This window comes from Argopecten irradians, chromosome 14 (assembly GCF_041381155.1).
Source record: "Argopecten irradians isolate NY chromosome 14, Ai_NY, whole genome shotgun sequence".
NCBI classification, from domain to species: Eukaryota; Metazoa; Mollusca; class Bivalvia; order Pectinida; family Pectinidae; genus Argopecten; species Argopecten irradians.
Genome location: NC_091147.1, coordinates 9,822,579 through 9,844,517, shown reverse-complemented (window position 1 = coordinate 9,844,517; position 21,939 = coordinate 9,822,579). Strand labels below are relative to the sequence as shown.

The 21,939-nt window shown below is 36.9% G+C and overlaps 1 protein-coding gene across 1 annotated transcript; it reads left to right on the top strand.

The window, feature by feature from the left end:
- Nucleotides 1–31: 31 nt before the first annotated feature.
- On the top strand, nt 32–21,704 carry LOC138308009 (UV radiation resistance-associated protein-like). The gene is made up of 16 exons (XM_069248966.1): nt 32–209; nt 2,048–2,168; nt 2,774–2,808; nt 3,012–3,075; nt 3,313–3,410; nt 3,869–3,961; nt 4,424–4,497; nt 8,579–8,684; nt 8,994–9,120; nt 11,526–11,610; nt 11,921–12,011; nt 12,490–12,562; nt 15,811–15,976; nt 16,363–16,441; nt 18,541–18,632; nt 18,929–21,704. Exons 1-16 carry the CDS (start codon nt 153–155, stop codon nt 19,986–19,988), a joined length of 2,421 nt encoding a protein of 806 aa, XP_069105067.1. The 5' UTR covers nt 32–152; the 3' UTR covers nt 19,989–21,704.
- The last annotated feature ends 235 nt before the right edge of the window (nt 21,705–21,939 follow it).

Below are 21,939 nucleotides of genomic sequence, written 5' to 3'. Positions count from 1 at the left end.
ACATCATGTGACATCAAACGAGACTTTTAAAATGGCGAATGTTTAGGGGGTAGTACTTCCTGTTGGGCTTTGGAGCTCATAATATCGATTTTTATTGATTTAGGTATATTTTACAAACATGCAGCCATAGTATGTGTATCTACATTTAAACAATGTCGCAAATAAGCACAAAGAAAGCCAGGTGCTTATTTGAATTGCAGACATATCAGGTGAGATATCGGTTTCACTGTTGGTTTTTCTTTTTTCATCATTTTGTCATATGCGTGTTTGTGATAGTGTTGTAAACTTGTCTGCAATCGGACAATCACAAACTTTAGATATTTGATCAACAATTGTCAAACCAACCGCACATCCCTGTCGTTATATCCGTCGATTTGTGTTCAAAAATAATAATAACATCTATATTGAAGGAGTAGAAAATTTATCACTAAAAGCCCACTAACCCTGGATGTTGAGATTAAACCACTGTTGTGTACCCCAACCAGTAACAGGTCCGGTAGCACCACTATATCTAGTTAGATTTGACTACCGGTATATAGCCAAATCTGACAACACGTATAATGGACAAATGTAAACAAAAGTGACATACCTAGTCACACATCGAAAATTGAATGATGAATCTTGAGAATCGGCAATCGGCGAAAAGAAATATTTTTGTCAACCTGCTCAACCAGGATAATCGGTGATTTTTAAGAAAAAATCTGTTGTTTCATTTTTTGGTACTCGCATCCATTCATCCTCACGTTCTGATGAAAAAGATATAAAATCCGAATTTTGCATTTGAAATATGCCACATATCTTTTGTTTTTGAACCAACTGAGCACTTTTTGCACATGATCAGTTTTGCACGGGATCTGCATGCTCCAAGCGCACCTGTGGCCCGAATCTTCATCAGATGGATGCTTATCTGCAGACGACACAACAATGCCATGTTAGATATCCTCGCTATAGTTTTGTTACCAGGGAATAGTTAAAATGGATACTTAATAATTGCAACAATGGAATTTTAAAAAGCCGCCTGCACATATCACCGACTTACATGTTTCGTCATCCATGCTTTCATACTGAATAAGAAAAATGTGACCAGACCTCACCTGTTTGTTTACATTTGTCCGCTATATGTGTATAGTCAGATTTGGCTTTATAGTCAAATCTAGCTATATAGCCAGATTTAGCCGTGCTACTGGACCCGAGTAATATTGAACCCAAGTCTCTACCAACTGAGCCAAAGATTAAAAAGCATGCTTCATAATGCACACTGTATTAATTTAACACTATGTACAAAACACACCAACCTGCTCATCCATCTGACAGCTTTATAGATACCTGTAGATAGATATCATCATGTGTAACAACCTAAGATTTAGAGAACAATTATACCGGCAAGACGGGCTTGAACTAATGACCTCCAAACACTAGCCTGATGCTCAACTGAATGAGCTACCTGGTCACTGATGATTGACCCTATTCCAAAATCTGCTACAGATTAAACATACATATGTATATAAAATATGCCTGCCATTTGCAAGTGTAGTGTGCATTCATCATTAAAAGGTCCTAGTCTGTTGTCAGGGAGAGTAAATTCTGAAAACACAGCAAAATCATATTACATTTGATACGGATATGGAGGGAAAGAATGCCTGCGTCCACTATGTAACTAAGTTTGAGCTGGATATTAAAGTGAAGAAAAACATGAAATTTTTTCAAAAGAATTTCAAAAGAAATCAATGTATGTCAAACAGTCTTCTGCTATGACAACAAACATGTACATTGTATATCATGTGTATCACATGCATAACTACAGTTACTCTATCTGTTCTTTACTCTTTTAATCACTATTATACTGATGAGTTGATTATGTAAAACAGGAGAAGCAAGAATGTAGTGGCCAGACCAGGATTCGAACCCGGGATTCTCCGAACACTAGCCATGTGCTCAATTGACTGAGCTACCTGGTCACCGATGAGCGACCAAGTCCAATCCCGCTACATTACGTTATCATTATTCATATATTATTTAGTACCTGTTATTTCTTTTATATATACAGAGGCGACTGAGACATCTCCGAAGTCTTGCAATCAGAAACTTGGTGAGTCCTAGCTACAACGGTAAAGATGTCCACAAACTGCAGTCCTACTTTACTCTGCACCGGGACACATCAACCAAAGGTAATTAATTAAGTCAGGTGGTCGACATATTCTACAAATCAGATCAAATATCAAAAGGATATACCTTCTTTGTATACAGTTATCTGCAAAGGTGGGTCTAGGTATCAACAGCGATGTAATTTCTTTATGAGCAAAACTCATTCCTTTTTTTAAAAGAAAAAATATGATGTTATAAATATACATATGCTCACAAAGATATGATGTCATGACCGATATCTATATATATACACTTGTAGTTACGTATACATGGGCAATGAAGTACATGTATGTAATATGCAAATCTACATGTACAGTAATATTGATCTGATGCAAATTAATTTTCTCATATCATGTACATGGAAATTTGCACTTCAGTATTTAGTACATGTATTTTCACTTATTTTTTTACTCTAAAAGAAATTAAAAAAAAAAATAGAAACTTGCTAATTTCAATACCAATGACTAATAATTATCAAATCATGATCAGTATTTATTTTGTTTACTACAGTTTAGTACATAAAATTTGATCACACAAGTTTGATAATCAAGTGAATTTAGTGAATTATTTCACCAAATACAATTATTACATATTAAAAGTTTAAATTTTAACCGATTTCATTTTTCAGCATTCTACACGAGTGAAAGAATAACAGGATCCCTGGTAAGCACCTGTAATAAACAACGTATCTGCACAGTATTCAAAAAGAACATTCTTATTTAAAGATCTGCCTGTAAGCAATATTTACCCTGTTGAAAGTAAAATGTCATCTTCTGACTTTCGACAAAAAAAATTAAGAAAAAAACCCAATGTCACTTGATTATCTTTCTATCTTAATATTGATGATATTATTATTTTTTCAACAGAATCCTTCCTGGCAGAGTTTTGACATCAGTCGGTATGAAGGTGAAATCAACATCAAGTCTCAATGTATCCTTTTTAAATCTGGGCTTATAATCTAAGAGAATCTTCTAAGAAATGGATATTGTACATTTATTCTTAGTCACCTTAAATATTCTTAAAAAATATGAAAAAAGAAAAATATTTCTGTTAATTCTGTTATTCCTACCTGTAAGTTCATCCGTATATGCCTATAAAGATTATGATCATTTGATACATACATACCTGAGATATCACTTCATATTTGGTACCTTGACCACTGTCCAGCATTGGTTGTGCGAGTTTGGTTGGCTATGGATGATGACTGTCGTCTTCTTTTTGACTGGACTGTACATCTCACTGGCCTTGATTTCTTCGCTGACAAGGTCAGAGTTCAAATTTGAATTCCCATAAGATAAAAAATAAACAGTTACCGGTATGGGCTGTTTGAAATGACTGGTGATATAACATTCTAAATTACATGCCCTGAAATTCATGACTATTGTATGTTAAAAGGATTACAGATTTCTAAACAATGGAATTTTTGAATTGTGTAGCTTTTAACACCAACAGAATAGTCTCTGATACTTAAAAATCCTGTAAGTGAATTTCAGTAAATTTATCACTTTAAGAGATACTCTAAAACCGTAGTGCTTTTTTTTATAGAGATAGGGGAGATAACTGCCAGAGTTAATACCATATTTTGTAGTTCTTTTGTCAAAAGGAGCATGTTGTTGATTAACCCCATCATCATATTTTAAATATTTTAAAATTAATTATTACTAGTATTGACCAATTATATGTATTTGCCTGGTTTATCATATGTACTGTTATACTATTTCAGCTTCAGCAAGATATGGTGAAGTATGCGCCCAACACCATGATTTTTGGAATGTTTGACAAATACTTTGTTGCACCTGATGTCAGTAAAGAAAAGGTAAGTTGACAAATAGTACAACAATCATAATTATTTAGCCTCATCTGTACCTCTGTCCCTATAACCACCTCTCCCCCTCCCTTGTTGAGGGTGAAATTTTACTGAAAATATTAAAAATCGTATATATCCTGTACAATATATCTGCTGTAAAAGCTATATGACCAATTTTCAGGTAAAAAGTCACGGCTTATACACTGCAAAAAAAAAAAATGGTTAATTTTTTTCCTTTCTTTTGCAAAATTGATTTATGGCTTACTATAATATTATTTTTGTACAATACTTTTGTGAAAGGATATAACTGTAAATAAGGTCATATTAAGTGCCCATTGCTTATTTGGTCAAACACAGCAACTTTGTTATAATGACTTATTTTGGATCTGACTAATTACATTGGAATAAATAAAACAAGCTTGCTGTTTTATAGTCTAATTTAACACAATGTCTGATCTAATCTGTATACAGAGAGAACCACTGCTGTCACTACCCATAGAGCCTGGGATAGCCAAGAAATCCTACACATCAGCTTCTCTGGAGAGGTGAGGGCACCTGTTGGGTTAGGGTCTTATTGATGATGGTGTTGTTATGGAGAGGTGAGGGCACCTGTTGGGTTAGGGTATTATTGATGATGGTGTTTTTATGGAGAGGTGAGGGCACCTGTTGGGTTAGGGTATTATTGATGATGGTGTTTTTATGGAGAGGTGAGGGCACCTGTTGGGTTAGGGTATTATTGATGATGGTGTTGTTATGGAGAGGTGAGGGCACCTGTTGGGTTAGGGTATTATTGATGATGGTGTTTTTATGGAGAGGTGAGGGCACCTGTTGGGTTAGGGTATTATTGATGATGGTGTTTTTATGGAGAGGTGAGGGCACCTGTTGGGTTAGGGTTTATTGATGATGGTGTTTTTTATGGAGAGGTGAGGGCACCTGTTGGGTTAGGGTCTTATTGATGATGGTGTTTTTATGGAGAGGTGAGGGCACCTGTTGGGTTAGGGTATTATTGATGATGGTGTTGTTATGGAGAGGTGAGGGCACCTGTTGGGTTAGGGTATTATTGATGATGGTGTTTTTATGGAGAGGTGAGGGCACCTGTTGGGTTAGGGTCTTATTGATGATGGTGTTTTTATGGAGAGGTGAGGGCACCTGTTGGGTTAGGGTCTTATTGATGATGATGGTGTTGTTATGGAGAGGTGAGGGCACCTGTTGGGTTAGGGTCTTATTGATGGTAGTGTTTTTATGGAGAGGTGAGGGCACCTGTTGGGTTAGGGTATTATTGATGATGGTGTTGTTATGGAGAGGTGAGGGCACCTGTTGGGTTAGGGTCTTATTGATGGTAGTGTTTTTATGGAGAGGTGAGGGCACCTGTTGGGTTAGGGTATTATTGATGATGGTGTTGTTATTGAGAGGTGAGGGCACCTGTTGGGTTAGGGTTTTATTGATGATGGTGTTTTTATGGAGAGGTGAGGGCACCTGTTGGGTCAGGGTCTTATTGATGATGGTGTTGTTAAGGAGAGGTGAGGGCACCTGTTGGGTTAGGGTATTATTGATGATGGTGTTGTTATGGAGAGGTGAGGGCACCTGTTGGGTTAGGGTATTATTGATGATGGTGTTTTTATGGAGAGGTGAGGGCACCTGTTGGGTTAGGGTATTATTGATGATGGTGTTGTTATGGAGAGGTGAGGGCACCTGTTGGGTTAGGGTATTGTTGATGATGGTGTTTTTATGGAGAGGTGAGGGCACCTGTTGGGTTAGGGTCTTATTGATGGTAGTGTTTTTATGGAGAGGTGAGGGCACCTGTTGGGTTAGGGTATTATTGATGATGGTGTTGTTATGGAGAGGTGAGGGCACCTGTTGGGTTAGGGTATTATTGATGATGGTGTTGTTATGGAGAGGTGAGGGCACCTGTTGGGTTAGGGTCTTATTGATGATGGTGTTTTTATGGAGAGGTGAGGGCACCTGTTGGGTCAGGGTCTTATTGATGGTAGTGTTTTTTATGGAGAGGTGAGGGCACCTGTTGGGTTAGGGTCTTATTGATGATGGTGTTGTTATGGAGAGGTGAGGGCACCTGTTGGGTTAGGGTATTATTGATGATGGTGTTGTTATGGAGAGGTGAGGGCACCTGTTGGGTTAGGGTATTATTGATGATGGTGTTGTTATGGAGAGGTGAGGGCACCTGTTGGGTTAGGGTATTATTGATGATGGTGTTGTTATGGAGAGGTGAGGGCACCTGTTGGGTTAGGGTATTATTGATGGTAGTGTTTTTATGGAGAGGTGAGGGCACATGTTGGGTTAGGGTATTATTGATGATGGTGTTGTTATGGAGAGGTGAGGGCACCTGTTGGGTTAGGGTATTATTGATGATGGTGTTTTTATGGAGAGGTGAGGGCACCTGTTGGGTTAGGGTATTATTGATGATGGTGTTTTTATGGAGAGGTGAGGGCACCTGTTGGGTTAGGGTATTATTGATGATGGTGTTTTTATGGAGAGGTGAGGGCACCTGTTGGGTTAGGGTATTATTGATGATGGTGTTTTTATGGAGAGGTGAGGGCACCTGTTGGGTTAGGGTATTATTGATGATGGTGTTTTTATGGAGAGGTGAGGGCACCTGTTGGGTTAGGGTATTATTGATGATGGTGTTTTTATGGAGAGGTGAGGGCACCTGTTGGGTTAGGGTATTATTGATGATGGTGTTTTTATGGAGAGGTGAGGGCACCTGTTGGGTTAGGGTATTATTGATGATGGTGTTGTTATGGAGAGGTGAGGGCACCTGTTGGGTTAGGGTATTATTGATGAAGGTGTTTTTATGGAGAGGTGAGGGCACCTGTTGGGTCAGGGTCTTATTGATGATGGTGTTGTTATGGAGAGGTGAGGGCACCTGTTGGGTTAGGGTATTATTGATGGTAGTGTTTTTATGGAGAGGTGAGGGCACCTGTTGGGTTAGGGTATTATTGATGATGGTGTTTTTATGGAGAGGTGAGGGCACCTGTTGGGTTAGGGTCTTATTGATGATGGTGTTGTTATGGAGAGGTGAGGGCACCTGTTGGGTCAGGGTCTTATTGATGATGGTGTTGTTATGGAGAGGTGAGGGCACCTGTTGGGTTAGGGTCTTATTGATGATGGTGTTGTTATGGAGAGGTGAGGGCACCTGTTGGGTTAGGGTCTTATTGATGGTAGTTTTATGGTGGCATTATTGAAGATTCCTAATTTTGTAAGATAGGATTAAATATCTTAGACACTTTTATTGAAGAATATAAAATGTTGAAAACATACATATTTTAACGGGACATGTAATCATGTTATAGTTTTTTTTCATGTAGATAGACACATCGTGCTAAAGTATGATTGTGCCTATCATGTTTCCTGCATTATGTTGGTATAGTTGTTACATGTACATATCATTAATGCGTGAGTCATCACAGCACTAATTTGTTCAATTTAATTTTGAAACAAAAGTTGATTGCGCCAAAGTTTTCCATCAAAATATATCAATAAGTGGCAAATGAATGCTAGAATCATTGTAAGACAGAACATTAATCTTGGATAAACTAAGCTGAAATACAATGACCATCAATTGAATTATTACAAGAGAGTTGGTGAGTAGGGTATTTTTTATAAAAACGTCAGTTAGCCATATAGTATAAATAATTGTGTTATTAACGATTGTGTGATGATGTATCTAGTCAACTTTCTGTTTGTAGAATCTACAGTGTAAGTGCCATTTAATTTCGTGGTAGAATCTACACAGTGTAAAGTGCCATCTGGTAAACTTTCCTTTGTAGAATCTACACAGTGTAAAGTGCCATCTGGTAAACTTTCTGTTTGTAGAATCTACACAGTGTTCAATGCCATCTGGTAAACTTTCTGTTTGTAGAATCTACACAGTGTTAAATGCCATCTGGTAAACTTTCTGTTTGTAGAATCTACACAGTGTTAAGTGCCATCTGGTAAACTTTCCGTTTGTAGAATCTACACAGTGTTAAGTGCCATCTGGTAAACTTTCCGTTTGTAGAATCTACACAGTGTTAAGTGCCATCTGGTAAACTTTCCGTTTGTAGAATCTACACAGTGTTAAGTGCCATCTGGTAAACTTTCCGTTTGTAGAATCTACACAATGTTAAGTGCCATCTGGTAAACTTTCTGTTTGTAGAATCTACACAGTTGTAAGTGCCATCTGGTTTGAATCTTTCCTTTTTTACACAGTAAGTGCCATCTGGTAAACTTTCCGTTTGTAGAATTACACAGTTGTAAAGTGCCATCTGGTAAACTTTCCGTTTGTAGAATTTACACAGTGTTAAGTGCCATCTGGTAAACTTTCTGTTTGTAGAAGTGCCATCTGGTAAACTTTCTACACACAGTGTTAAGTGCCATCTGGTAAACTTTCCGTTTGCAGAATCTACACAGTGTTAAGTGCCATCTGGTAAACTTTCCGTTTGTAGAATCTACACAGTGTTAAGTGCCATCTGGTAAACTTTCCGTTTGTAGAATCTACACAATGTTAAGTGCCATCTGGTAAACTTTCCGTTTGTAGAATCTACACAGTGTTAAGTGCCATCTGGTAAACTTTCCGTTTGTAGAATCTACACAATGTTAAGTGCCATCTGGTAAACTTTCCGTTTGTAGAATTTACACAGTGTTACGTGCCATAAAGCAGACCCAGGTGTCGGTGAGTCGTGTCCACCGGTCAATAGAGGATCGTTTGTTATCATCACAAGAGAAGTCACAGAAGGTATACAACATTCTACAACATATCAATTTTTCAGACATTTTTATCTTGAGTTTAAAAGATATATTCTTGTTAGAAAACTAAATTTATTTCCTTGATTAATTTATGATTTTGATCTTTAATGCTTTTTGTCCTAAAATACAGTATTTACTGATAAAAATACGAAAAGATATATCTACTTTTGTAATAAAAAGCTTCAATTTTAGAGATTAAGGAAAAAATCTACATTCAGAAAAATAAAAATCAGTTCACGAGTATCTGATATGAACATAATTGTAATATTACTGGTTCATTATACTATTTTGTGAACAGCTGCGTGACAGAGAGGCTACCCTACTCAAGGTGAGACAACTCCGTAGTGAGCTAACCTGGCAGACAACAAGCCTTCAGGCTGAGAAGGAGGAATGTGACAAGGTCAAGCAGAGATACCAGACTGCTAGTATGTAATTCTTAAATGGCTTTCAAAAAGTAGAGATACCAGACTGCTAGTATGTAATTCTTAAATGGCTGTCAAAAAGCAGCGATACCAGACTGCTAGTATGTAATTCTTAAATGGCTGTCAAAAAGTAGAGATACCAGACTGCTAGTATGTAATTCTTAAATGGCTGTCAAAAAGTATACCAGACAGTTGTATGTATAATTCTTAAATGGCTGTCAAAAAGTAGAGATACCAGACTGCTAGTATGTAATTCTTTAATGGCTGTCAAAAAGCAGAGATACCAGACAGCTAGTATGTAATTCTTAATTGGCTGTCAAAAAGCAGAGATACCAGACAGCTAGTATGTAATTCTTAAATGGCTGTCAAAAAGTAGAGATACCAGACTGCTAGTATGTAATTCTTAAATGGCTGTCAAAAAGCAGAGATACCAGACAGCTAGTATGTAATTCTTAAATGGCTGTCAAAAAGCAGAGATACCAGACAGCTAGTATATAATTCTTAAATGGCTGTCAAAAAGCAGAGATACCAGACTGTTATTATGTAATGCTTAAATGGCTGTTAAAAAGTAGAGATACCAGACTGCTAGTATGTAATTTTTAAATGGCTGTCAAAAAGCACAGATAACAGACTGTTAGTATATGTAATTCTTAATTGGCTGTCAAAAAGCAGAGATACTAGACAGCTAGTATGTAATTCATAAATGGCTTTCAAAAAGCAGAGATACTAGACTGTTAGTATGAAATTATTAAATGGCTGTCAAAAGGTAGAGATACCAGACTGCTTATATGTTAATCTTAAATGGCTGACAAAAAATAGAGATACCAGACAGCTAGAGTATGTAATTCTTAAATGGCTGTCAAAAAGCAGAGATACCAGACAGCTAGTATGTAATTCTTAATTGGCTGTCAAAAAGCAGAGATACCAGACAGCTAGTATGTTATTCTTAAATGGCTGTCAAAAAGCAGAGATACCAGACAGCTAGTATGTAATTCTTAAATGGCTGTCAAAAAGCAGAGATACCAGACTGCTAGTATGTAATTCTTAAATGGCTGTCAAAAAGCAGAGATACCAGACAGCTAGTATGTAATTCTTAAATGGCTGTCAAAAAGCAGAGATACCAGACTGCTAGTATGTAATTCTTAAATGGCTGTCAAAAAGCAGAGATACCAGACTGCTAGTATGTAATTCTAATATGGCTGTCAAAAAGTGGAGATGCCAGGCTGCTTGTATGTTATTCTTAAATGGCTGTCAAAAAGTTTACCAGACAGCTTGTATGTAATTTTTAAATGGCTGTCAAAAAGCAGAGATACCAGACTGCTAGTATGTAATTCTTAAATGGCTGTCAAAAACCAGAGATACCAGACTGTTACTATGAAATTATTAAATGGCTGTCAAAAGGTAGAGATACCAGACAGCTAGAGTATGTAATTCTTAAATGGCTGTCAAAAAGCAGAGATACCAGACTGCTAGTATGTAATTCTTAAATGGCTGTCAAAAAGCAGAGATACCAGACTGCTAGTATGTAATTCTTAAATGGCTGTCAAAAAGCAGAGATACCAGACTGCTAGTATGTAATTCTTAAATGGCTGTCAAAAAGTAGAGTACCAGACTACTAGTATGTAATTCTTAAATGGCTTTCAAAAAGTAGGGATACCAGACTGCTAGTATGCAATTCTTAAATGGCTGTTAAAAAGCAGAGATACTTGACTGCTAGTATGCAATTCTTAAATGGCTGTCAAAAAATAGAGATACTTGACTGCTAGTATGCAATTCTTAAATGGCTGTTCAAAAAGTAGAGATACCAGACTGCTAGTATGCAATTCTTAAATGGCTGTCAAAAAATAGAGATACTTGACTGCTAGTATGCAATTCTTAAATGGCTGTTCAAAAAGTAGAGATACCAGACTGCTAGTGTGTAATTCTTCAATGATTTTCAAAATGTTTGATTAGCTGTATTACATTTACTGCTTTGTAAAGTTTTGTGTGTCTAGAGATCGCTTATGTTTTTCAAACAATTTCTAATTCAATCTTGGATGGTTTATCAAGACCTTGAGTTTTCTTTCTTTATCTATTCAGTTTCATTATTTTAGATTGACCCATATGTTTTATCAGTGGTGAACAACAATTTGATAAAAGTTATAAATGTATTACCCTGGAAATAATTGAAAAAAGTACATAGAAATGTACTTAACTTTGTTTGAAATCAATGTTTAACAAGTGAGCAAAACAATGACTTCTCACATTCATAGCAGTTATTTATTTTTAAATTCTTGAATAATTTGATGTTAGTTGATAAATGAAAACGAATATAAACTTATTGGTACATGTATACGTATTGTACATTGGTATGTTTCTTTATGACAATTAATCACATGATTATGCTTTCTGATTTTGTCGTTATTTAGAAAGTCAATCGGATGAAAAGTTTGCCTTGCTAGAAAAAGAACGAGCCCATCTTAGTGACAGGAAAAAACGCAACAATCAGACGAGGTACGTAAGGGATAGCAGTTTCCTAACATAGCATGCTGTCTCAATAACTTACTACTTAAACTACAGAATACTGCTTCTATCAACAGGGATAGACAAAGTTGAAGTCAAATATAGTGATGTGAATTTCCCCCAAAAAATTATGTTTCTGTGTTTTAAAAAAAAATTCTTGATACAAAAGAATTGTAAACTCTTGTTCCTTTGTCTTCAAGACTTCATGAAAATTGGTTGTTTGACATTTATCTTATGTTCTCTTTGTTGATATGTACAGATTAAAACTTTATACCTACTGTTGAATTTAAAATCTTTCCAGGGAGAGTTTGATCAAAGAGAATGCTCAGTTATGGATAAGGAGGAAACAACTAACTGGAGAATTAGCCACAAACGTCTACCCTATCACCGAGGTAAGCTGTCTTATCATTGAAAGTAAATTATTTTAATATAAGAGTTACTTCCCTTTATTTAGTTTATGATATTTAGTAACCAAAGCCTTGTACTGGATTTTCCCCCTTCTACTTTATAACTTTCGATCAATCAGTTTGTAGCTTTCTGCTTCTGGAAGCTCTTTTATTTATATACTGAAAGATCTTCTGAGAAGACTTTTATTCTTAAAAGAACACAAAGCGACTTGGCCTTGGAACAAATTTGATAATGTAAATGTTCAGTATGAAGGATCCTAACGTAGTGTTTAGGGTTAATATCCCGTGATATAAGTCTTATTGATAAGTTCTTAATTCTTGCAAGCCTTTTTTTTTGGTGAATGCTTTGAGACATGTCTGTTAAAATATCATACAAATATGGATATACCGGTACATACTTTTTTGTCACAGCTGTGATATGTTCATTGTAAGGATGCTTTCAGTTTTTTCCTTTACATTTCAGTGCAAGAAATCAGAGCAAAAAACTCATCTGTTAATATGTGGAGTCAAGTTACCTAACTCTGAGGACTTTCAAAGTAAGTGTTGTTTTAGACAGGTCAAAGTAAATGTTTGTTTTAGAGAGGTCAAAGTAAGTGTTGTTTTAGGCAGGTCAATGTAAATGTTTGTTTTAGGCAGGTCAAAGTAAGTGTTGTTTTAGGCAGGTCAAAGTAAGTGTTGTTTTAGGCAGGTCAAAGTAAGTATTGTTTTAGACAGGTCAAAGTAAGTGTTGTTTTAGACAGGTCAAAGTAAGTGTTGTTTTAGACAGGTCAAAGTAAATGTTTGTTTAAGACAGGTCAAAGTGAGTGTTGTTTTCGACAGGTCAAAGTAAATGTTTGTTTTAGACAGGTCAAAGTGAGTGTTGTTTTAGACAGGTCAAAGTAAATGTTTGTTTTAGAGAGGTCAAAGTAAGTGTTGTTTTAGGCAGGTCAATGTAAATGTTTGTTTTAGGCAGGTCAAAGTAAGTGTTGTTTTAGGTAGGTCAAAGTAAGTGTTGTTTTAGGCAGGTCAAAGTAAGTATTGTTTTAGACAGGTCAAAGTAAGTGTTGTTTTAGACAGGTCAAAGTAAGTGTTGTTTTAGACAGGTCAAAGTAAATGTTTGTTTAAGACAGGTCAAAGTGAGTGTTGTTTTCGATAGGTCAAAGTAAATGTTTGTTTTAGACAGGTCAAAGTGAGTGTTGTTTTAGACAGGTCAAAGTAAATGTTTGTTTTAGACAGGTCAAAGTAAGTGTTGTTTTAGATAGGTCAAAGTAAATGTTTGTTTTAGGCAGGTCAATGTAAATGTTTGTTTTAGGCAGATATGTAAAATTAACATTAGTTAAATGAAAATCTTTTTCTAAATTTAAATATATATGTACTTAATATCTCTGTGTGCACTGTTGTTTTGACTCTGCCATGTTGCAAAGATTTAAAGATGGAGAGAAATGTTTGCCAATATTTATTTTATCTGTGCCATTAGCAAGTTGGTGGACTGATGTGTTGACTACTAGTTGTTTGTCGTCTTCTTCCTTCTGTAAATACCGTCACTACAATTAACAGATTGCTGCCAGCCAGGAGATTTTGTATATAGCCATACCTTGGGGCTCGCTAATGCATGTGTACCTATTGTAAATCAACTGTATTTTTCAAAACAAGTTCGCGAAGATTGACATTAGTGGATTTGAGAATTGAATGGAAATTCCTATCTATATCCATGATGTAGATGCTGATTTATGGAGATAAACTTATATTCGCGAAAGTACATGTAAATTACACACGAAAGAAAGTTGGTTAACATTGGTCAATGTCTGAGAAAATGTTGTAGCATACACAATACAAAAAGACATGTACAATACTGGGCAGTTTGATTATTATTTGGCAATCCATCAATTTCCTGTGAACTTGGGTGCTTGACCAAGAATGAAAAGCATATAAATAAATATAAACTTTATTTATTTTACATGGATTGCAAAACAAGTTATACAACTTATACAAATCACTTTTGATGGTCCTGATGTAAGCATGCGAGGGGTCTTAGAACGGGAGAAAACCAGAGTGCCTGGAGAAAACCCATGTGATCGGGTAGGTGACCCCTGGCCTTTTCACGTCCGTGCTGGGGATCGAACCCCGGCCGGTTAGGTGAAAGGCGAGTGGCTTAACCACTACACCACCCAATCACCCAATGAAAAGCACAATGTTGCAACCATGCATTGGTTTGTAGGTGAGGCGGACATGGTGGAATCTGTTTCTATTTATAGGTCAGGAGGACATGATGGAATCTGTTTCTATTTATAGGTCAGGAGGACATGATGAAACCTGTTTCTATTTATAGGTCAGGAGGACATGGTGGAATCTGTTTCTATTTATAGGTCAGGAGGACATGATGGTAACTGTTTCTATTTATAGGTCAGGAGGACATGATAGTAACTGTTTCTATTTATAGGTCAGGAGGACATGATAGTAACTGTTTCTATTTATAGGTCAGGAGGACATGGTGGAATCTGTTTCTATTTATAGGTCAGAAGGACATGATATGACTGTTTCTATTTATAGGTCAAGAGGACATGGTGGAATCTGTTTCTATTTATAGGTCAGGAGGACATGATGGTACTGTTTCTATTTATAGGTCAGGAGGACATGGTGGAAACTGTTTCTATTTATAGGTCAGAAGGACATGATATGACTGTTTCTATTTATAGGTCAAGAGGACATGGTGGAAACTGTTTCTATTTATAGGTCAGGAGGACATGATGGTAACTGTTTCCATTTATAGGTCAGGAGGACTTGATGGTAACTGTTTCCATTTATAGGTCAGGAGGACATGGTGGAATCTGTTTCTATTTATAGGTCAGGAGGACATGATGGTAACTGTTTCCATTTATAGGTCAGGAGGACATGGTGGAAACTGTTTCTATTTATAGGTCAGGAGGACATGATGGTAACTGTTTCTATTTATAGGTCAGGAGGACATGATAGTAACTGTTTCTATTTATAGGTCAGGAGGACATGGTGGAATCTGTTTCTATTTATAGGTCAGGAGGACATGATGGTAACTGTTTCCATTTATAGGTCAGGAGGACTTGATGGTAACTGTTTCTATTTATAGGTTAGGAGGACATGGTGGAAACTGTTTCTATTTATAGGTCAGGAGGACATGGTGGAATCTGTTTCTATTTATAGGTCAGGAGGACATGATGGTAACTGTTTCCATTTATAGGTCAGGAGGACTTGATGGTAACTGTTTCTATTTAGAGGTCAGGAGGACATGGTGGTATCTGTTTCTATTTATAGGTCAGAAGGACATGATGGTAACTGTTTCTATTTATAAATCAGGAGGACATGATAGTAACTGTTTCTATTTATAGGTCAGGAGGACATGGTGGAAACTGTTTCTATTTATAGGTCAGGAGGACATGATGGTAACTGTTTCTATTTATAGGTCAGGAGGACTTGATGGTAACTGTTTCTATTTATAGGTCAGGAGGACATGGTGGAAACTGTTTCTATTTATAGGTCAGGAGGACATGATGGAAACTGTTTCTATTTATAGGTCAGGAGGACATGATGGTATCTGTTTCTATTTATAGGTCAGGAGGACATGATGGTAACTGTTTCTATTTATAGGTCAGGAGGACATGATGGTAACTGTTTCTATTTATAGGTCAGGAGGACATGATGGTAACTGTTTCTATTTATAGGTCAGGAGGACATGATGGTATCTGTTTCTATTTATAGGTCAGGAGGACATGATGGTATTGTTTCTATTTATAGGTCAGGAGGACATGATGGTATCTGTTTCTATTTATAGGTCAGGAGGACATGATGGTATCAGTTTCCCTTGGTTACGTGTGTCACATGGTTATGATGTTGTCAGACATTCTTGACATTCCTCTGAGGTATCCCATGATTCACAACGGTTCGAGATCACTCATCCGTGACCATATACACACAAAATTATTAGAGAAGGATCGAGAGTATGTATATATGTCTGTATAGATCTTTACTGTTAAATCAACTGCTATTGTAAAAGATTGAAATTTTTTTTTATAAAATCGTGGTAGTGATGCTGCAGTTGTCCAAAGTGTAAAACAGTAGAGAATCATGTGTTAAAAAGAGACCTGATGATTTGAATATTTTGTCTTGTAATTTTGAATAATAACATGGAAAAAAGAAAATATAATATTAAATGTTTATCAGAGATTAAAAGCTGATCCTATCAAAATGATATGGGGATATATCTGACAAATTAACTTCTTTATTTCTCTCCTATTCAGAAATGAGAATATTTCTGGTATTTTTGAATTTTAATGCGTCAAAAAAAAGTTCAAATTTTTTAAATACCGTAAAAATGATCTTTCAGATTTCCATTGTTTGCAAAAGGAAAAGAAAAGTTCCAGTTTAATTATGGAGTTTTCCTTTTGAACAAAAACATCAGCCAGGTAAGTTAGCAAATTGCTTAAATGTTACAATCTAAAGGTCTTACCTACATGTACTTAAATTATTTGATATAATTAGATATTATTTTATTAGGTCATCTGACCCGAAGGGTCAGGATGACCTATTGTCGTCATGTTTCGTCCGTCGTCGTCCGCCGTCCGCCGTGCGCCGTGCGCCGTCCGCCGTCCGCCGTGCGCCGTGCGTTAACTTTTCACATTTTGAACTTCTTCTCAAGTTCTACCGGTGCGATTTAGCTGAAACTTGCATGAAATGATCCTGACATGGTCCCGACAAAGTGTTGTTATATTTCGGGTCGATCCGAAATCCAAGATGGCCGCCACAGCCGCCATCTTGAAAACACATTTTGAACTTCTTCTCAAGTTCTACCGGTGCGATTTGGCTGAAACTTGCATGAAATGATCCTGACACGGTCCCGACAAAGTGTTGTTATTTTTCGGGTCAATCCGAAATCCAAGATGGCCGCCACAGCCGCCATCTTGAAAATACATTTTGAACTTCTTCTCAAGTTCTACCGGTGCGATTTGGCTGAAACTTGCATGAAATGATCCTGACATGGTCCCGACAAAGTGTTGTTATTTTTCGGGTCGATCCGAAATCCAAGATGGCCGCCACAGCCGCCATCTTGAAAACACATTTTGAACTTCTTCTCAAGTTCTACTGGTGCGATTTGGCTGAAACTTGCATGAAATGATCCTGACATGGTCCCGACAAAGTGTTGTTATATTTCGGGTCAATCCGAAATCCAAGATGGCCGCCACAGCCGCCATCTTGAAAACACATTTTGAACTTCTTCTCAAGTTCTACTGGTGCGATTTGGCTGAAACTTGCATGAAATGATCCTGACACGGTCCCAACAAAGTGTTGTTATTTTTCGGGTCAATCCGAAATCCAAGATGGCCGCCACAGCCGCCATCTTGAAAATACATTTTGAACTTCTTCTCAAGTTCTACCGGTGCGATTTGGCTGAAACTTGCATGAAATGATCCTGACATGGTCCCGACAAAGTGTTGTTATTTTTCGGGTCGATCCGAAATCCAAGATGGCCGCCACAGCCGCCATCTTGAAAACACATTTTGAACTTCTTCTCAAGTTCTACCACTGCGATTTGGCTGAAACTTGCATGAAATGATCCTGACATGGTCCTGACAAAGTGTTGTTATTTTTTGGGTCGATCCGAAATCCAAGATGGCCGCCACAGCCGCCATCTTGAAAATACATTTTGAACTTCTTCTCAAGTTCTACCGGTGCGATTTGGCTGAAACTTGCATGAAATGATCCTGACATGGTCCTGACAAAGTGTTGTTATTTTTCGGGTCGATCCGAAATCCAAGATGGCCGCCACAGCCGCCATCTTGAAAATACATTTTGAACTTCTTCTCAAGTTCTACCGGTGCGATTTGGCTGAAACTTGCATGAAATGATCCTGACATGGTCCTGACAAAGTGTTGTTATTTTTCGGGTCGATCCGAAATCCAAGATGGCCGCCACCGCCGCCATCTTGAAAACACATTTTGAAATTCTTCTCAAGTTCTACCGGTGCGATTAGGCTGAAACTTGCATGAAATGATCCTGACATGGTCCTGACAAAGTGTTGTTATATTTCGGGTCGATCCGAAATCCAAGATGGCCGCCAAAGCCGCCATCTTGAAAACACATTTTGAACTTCTTCGCAAGTTCTACCGGTGCGATTTGGCTGAAACTTGCATGAGATGATCCTGACATGGTCCCGACAATGTGTTGTTACATCTCTGGTTGATCCCAAATCGAAGATGGCTACCATGACACTATATCTAATTAATTTCCTATATGTTAAGGCCCTTGGGCCTCTTGTTTGAAATTAAATTTGTTGAAAGAAATTGAAAAATGATCCTAACATGGTCCTGACAAAGTGACACCATATACAATTAATTTTACTATTGCCAAGGTAGTCAGATGACCGTTAAGGCCCTTTGGGCCTCTTGTTATACTTGTGTGTACTACATTGTATGTATAATTAAATGTATAGTACGCTGAAATGGAGTGCACTGCAGTCTTATATAAGACAAAGAGAATTAGAAATCTTTTTTTTTTGTGTTTCCAGCTACGATATTACTGCGGTTTAGGGACCACTGATCTGCGTCAGACTCTCAACAACATCAAGTCACTGCTGGAACTACGATTAGGTGTTAGAGTGTGAGTACACATTGGCCTACATTAACGGTTTATAGTCAAACCTGCCTTATTGACCTAGTCTGTCAAATTGTCACCTGAGACCACTTTATCTAGTCGAATATGGTCATTACAATTTTAGCCCCATAATCTAAAATAATTGAATCCATCTTTTAGCACAAGTTTGTAGAAACTCATTAAGTCTAAAATTGCAACACAGAAACTCCAGTTTCTATATCTATTGAGGTAGCATACAAAAAGAAATTTCTTTTTTGTTTTTTTTTGTTTCCTAAAATAAACTTTTGCCTTTCTGTTTGTAGTGACACACCCGGAGCTCCTAGGATGGGGACAGGAAGTGAGGGCAAGGAACGCAGTATGTACGACTTTGATCGCACAGACACACAGAGCTCTCTAGCGTCTGGAGGTAGATTTAGTCTTCCTGACAGTACAGACATGACCACACTTGATGTGACGTCCAGAGAAAACAGAAACAATAATTCTCCGGGGGAAAATCCCACCAACTCACAGATAGACAGGTTAGAAACGAATGGTACAGAGAAACTCCGTGATGAAGAAGTGGAGGAGATCTTCAGACCCTCTACGGAAGACCATTTCTTTAAGATATCTAACCCAGTATCAGAACAACTAGACATGTTCAATGATATTCATGTTATTCATGAAGATTTTGGACGTTTTGAATTAATCGAAGAAGATAATGTGATATCACGTGATCTTGTAACTGATGATGGACGGGAAAGGAGAGATGTAAATAGTGCAATATTAGGAAAAGTAAATACTAGTCAAGTAAGGGGGGATAATTCTGGTGTGGATACAGAAAATCAGGGACCGAAGAAAGGGAAACAGGTACTCCATGTTGATAGTGCTAATCTGAGAGTTGGTGTGGGAGGGGACATTACACTACATAATACAGGAAGTGTAAACCAACTTGATGATGAACCAAGTTCTGCCGGTGATGTTTGTGATAAAATAGACAAGCAGGATGACTTAAACGCACCGGAGAGGGGAGATAACCCTTCTGTTAGTAATGCATTAGAAATGAGCCATGAACTTCCAACAGATACCCCAGCTTGTTCTAGTACAGATCCCAAAGAAAAATGTGATACAGAACATATAAAACAGGATGGTTTAGTGAGTATACCTGGATTTTCAGAGTGTCAAACATCGCCTGTAATACCCAAAGATAGTTCTACAGACTCTGATTCCTCCGACAATTTCAGGTCGTTTAAGACCTCTGCTTTCAAACATTCCAATGACCTTAATGTTAATCAAGGAGACAGTGATACTAAGTCATATGAAAGCTTGAATAGTGGTAGCAGCCCACAAGAAGCCAATATAGAAACACAAGTAACATTTTCTTGATGTTGGATGTGTGTATATGTATATGTGTCTGTAGATGTGTCTGTAGATGAATTGAAAAATATTTTATAGATATTTCACTGCAAAGGTTGTCAATGTTTTTTAATTATGAATGTAAGTAATTTTCGGCTGTCCTGTATTATGTGTGGTTTTCAAAAGGTTATTTTTAAGCCCAAGAAGGCTTTCAATTTTTTCCCCACTCATTAGATGAAAAACGGACTTAAACTAGTAATATCTTAAAAATTAATTCACTGGTATAATTGATTTAGTGTAATAACACATACCTTGGCCTCTCAATTCTCACAGGTGTATGGGAAGTAAAAATTGCAACCACTGATTTAAAGATGAATATATTTGATTCTGTTTATATTTTCTTCATAATTGGAATTAAGCCAAATGATAATGTATTGATTCATGATATTTATCATTTAAAGTACAATTTGCTAAAATACTAAATTACTAAAATTGTTGGTCTTAATTCTGAGGTGATCGTAAAGTGAGGTTTCACTCTACCAGGTAACAGTTAGTACATACCACATTTTGAGCACTTTCAAGTTTTGCACAATTGGAAAGTGAATAAAGTGTGATAAAAATAAATCATGTTTCTGTTATCAAAGGCTGCATGTTAGCTAAACACATCGGAGCCAAATTATGTTTTGCATATGATATAAATAGAAATACATTGGAATATTACAGTCAAGGTTATTATCATGTTCATGTCAAATTGTTTAGTTCATTTTTGAGACAGAAATATACACCTTTAATCTTATTTATTTGGATTTTATTATGTAAATGTGCCATGTATTGAGTAATTTAAGTGATGTATGATATAAGTGTGTTTATATTTAGGACAGACATCATTTTAGGGTAATTATTACCTACGTGTACATGTAGTAGTTAAGATGTTCCGACGTATTACCACTAGCCTAGGGTTGTGGGTTTGGAAATCATTTGGATCACTCACAAGGTACTGACTATTGATTCTTCTGTAGGTTTTCTAGGTTTCCTTCACTTCTTATAATCAACACATCTTAAAATACTCTGGCTGTTAAAAGAAAAACCTGAACCGAAACCTAGACATTGATTTATACAGAGTTATCTCCCCTGATATTTTGTCACTGTGTATGCTATTATACTCGATACATCTTAAAATACTCTGGCTGTTAAAAGAAAATCCTGAACCTAAACGAGGGCCGTTTTCGTTTATTCGGAACAACCGGTTCGACCAATGGTTTAAGTCATTATTTCAAGTATTAATCCAGACGGACCTGCAGTTTTTGATACAGGCCTATGAGGGCTTTGTCAAGGCTCGCCTGAAAACAATATAAAATCACCAAGTCCGTCTTTGATTAATAAACGAACAACTAGGTCCAACCAGTCAAACCGTATAATCGAAAACGGCCCTAGATATTGATTCATACAGAGTTATCTCCCCTGATATTTTGTCACGGTGTATGCTATTACACTCGATACATCTTAAAATACTCTGGCAGTTAAAAGAAAAACCTAAACCTAAACCTAGACATTGATTTATACAGAGTTGTCTCCCCTGATATTTTGTCACGGTGTATGCTATTACACTCATCACATCTTAAAATACTCTGGCTGTTAAAAGAAAAACCTAAACCTAAACCTCAACCCAGACATTGATTCATACAGAGTTGTCTCCCCTGATATTTTGTCACGGTGTATGCTATTACACTCATCACATCTTAAAATACTGTATGTTAGCTGACTTTACAGTACACATCACATCAAATGATAATGAAACATAGAAAATTGGACGTTTATGTTTGTAAGGATCCCATGCTATGCACGGAACAGACCATGGATATTACTTCTTTGACTACAATGGAAATACATGTAGTTAGATATTCGTGGAAGATTTAAGAAAGTACACCATCTTAGTTATCACACTCTGATCACAACAGCATAATATACCACACATTATCAC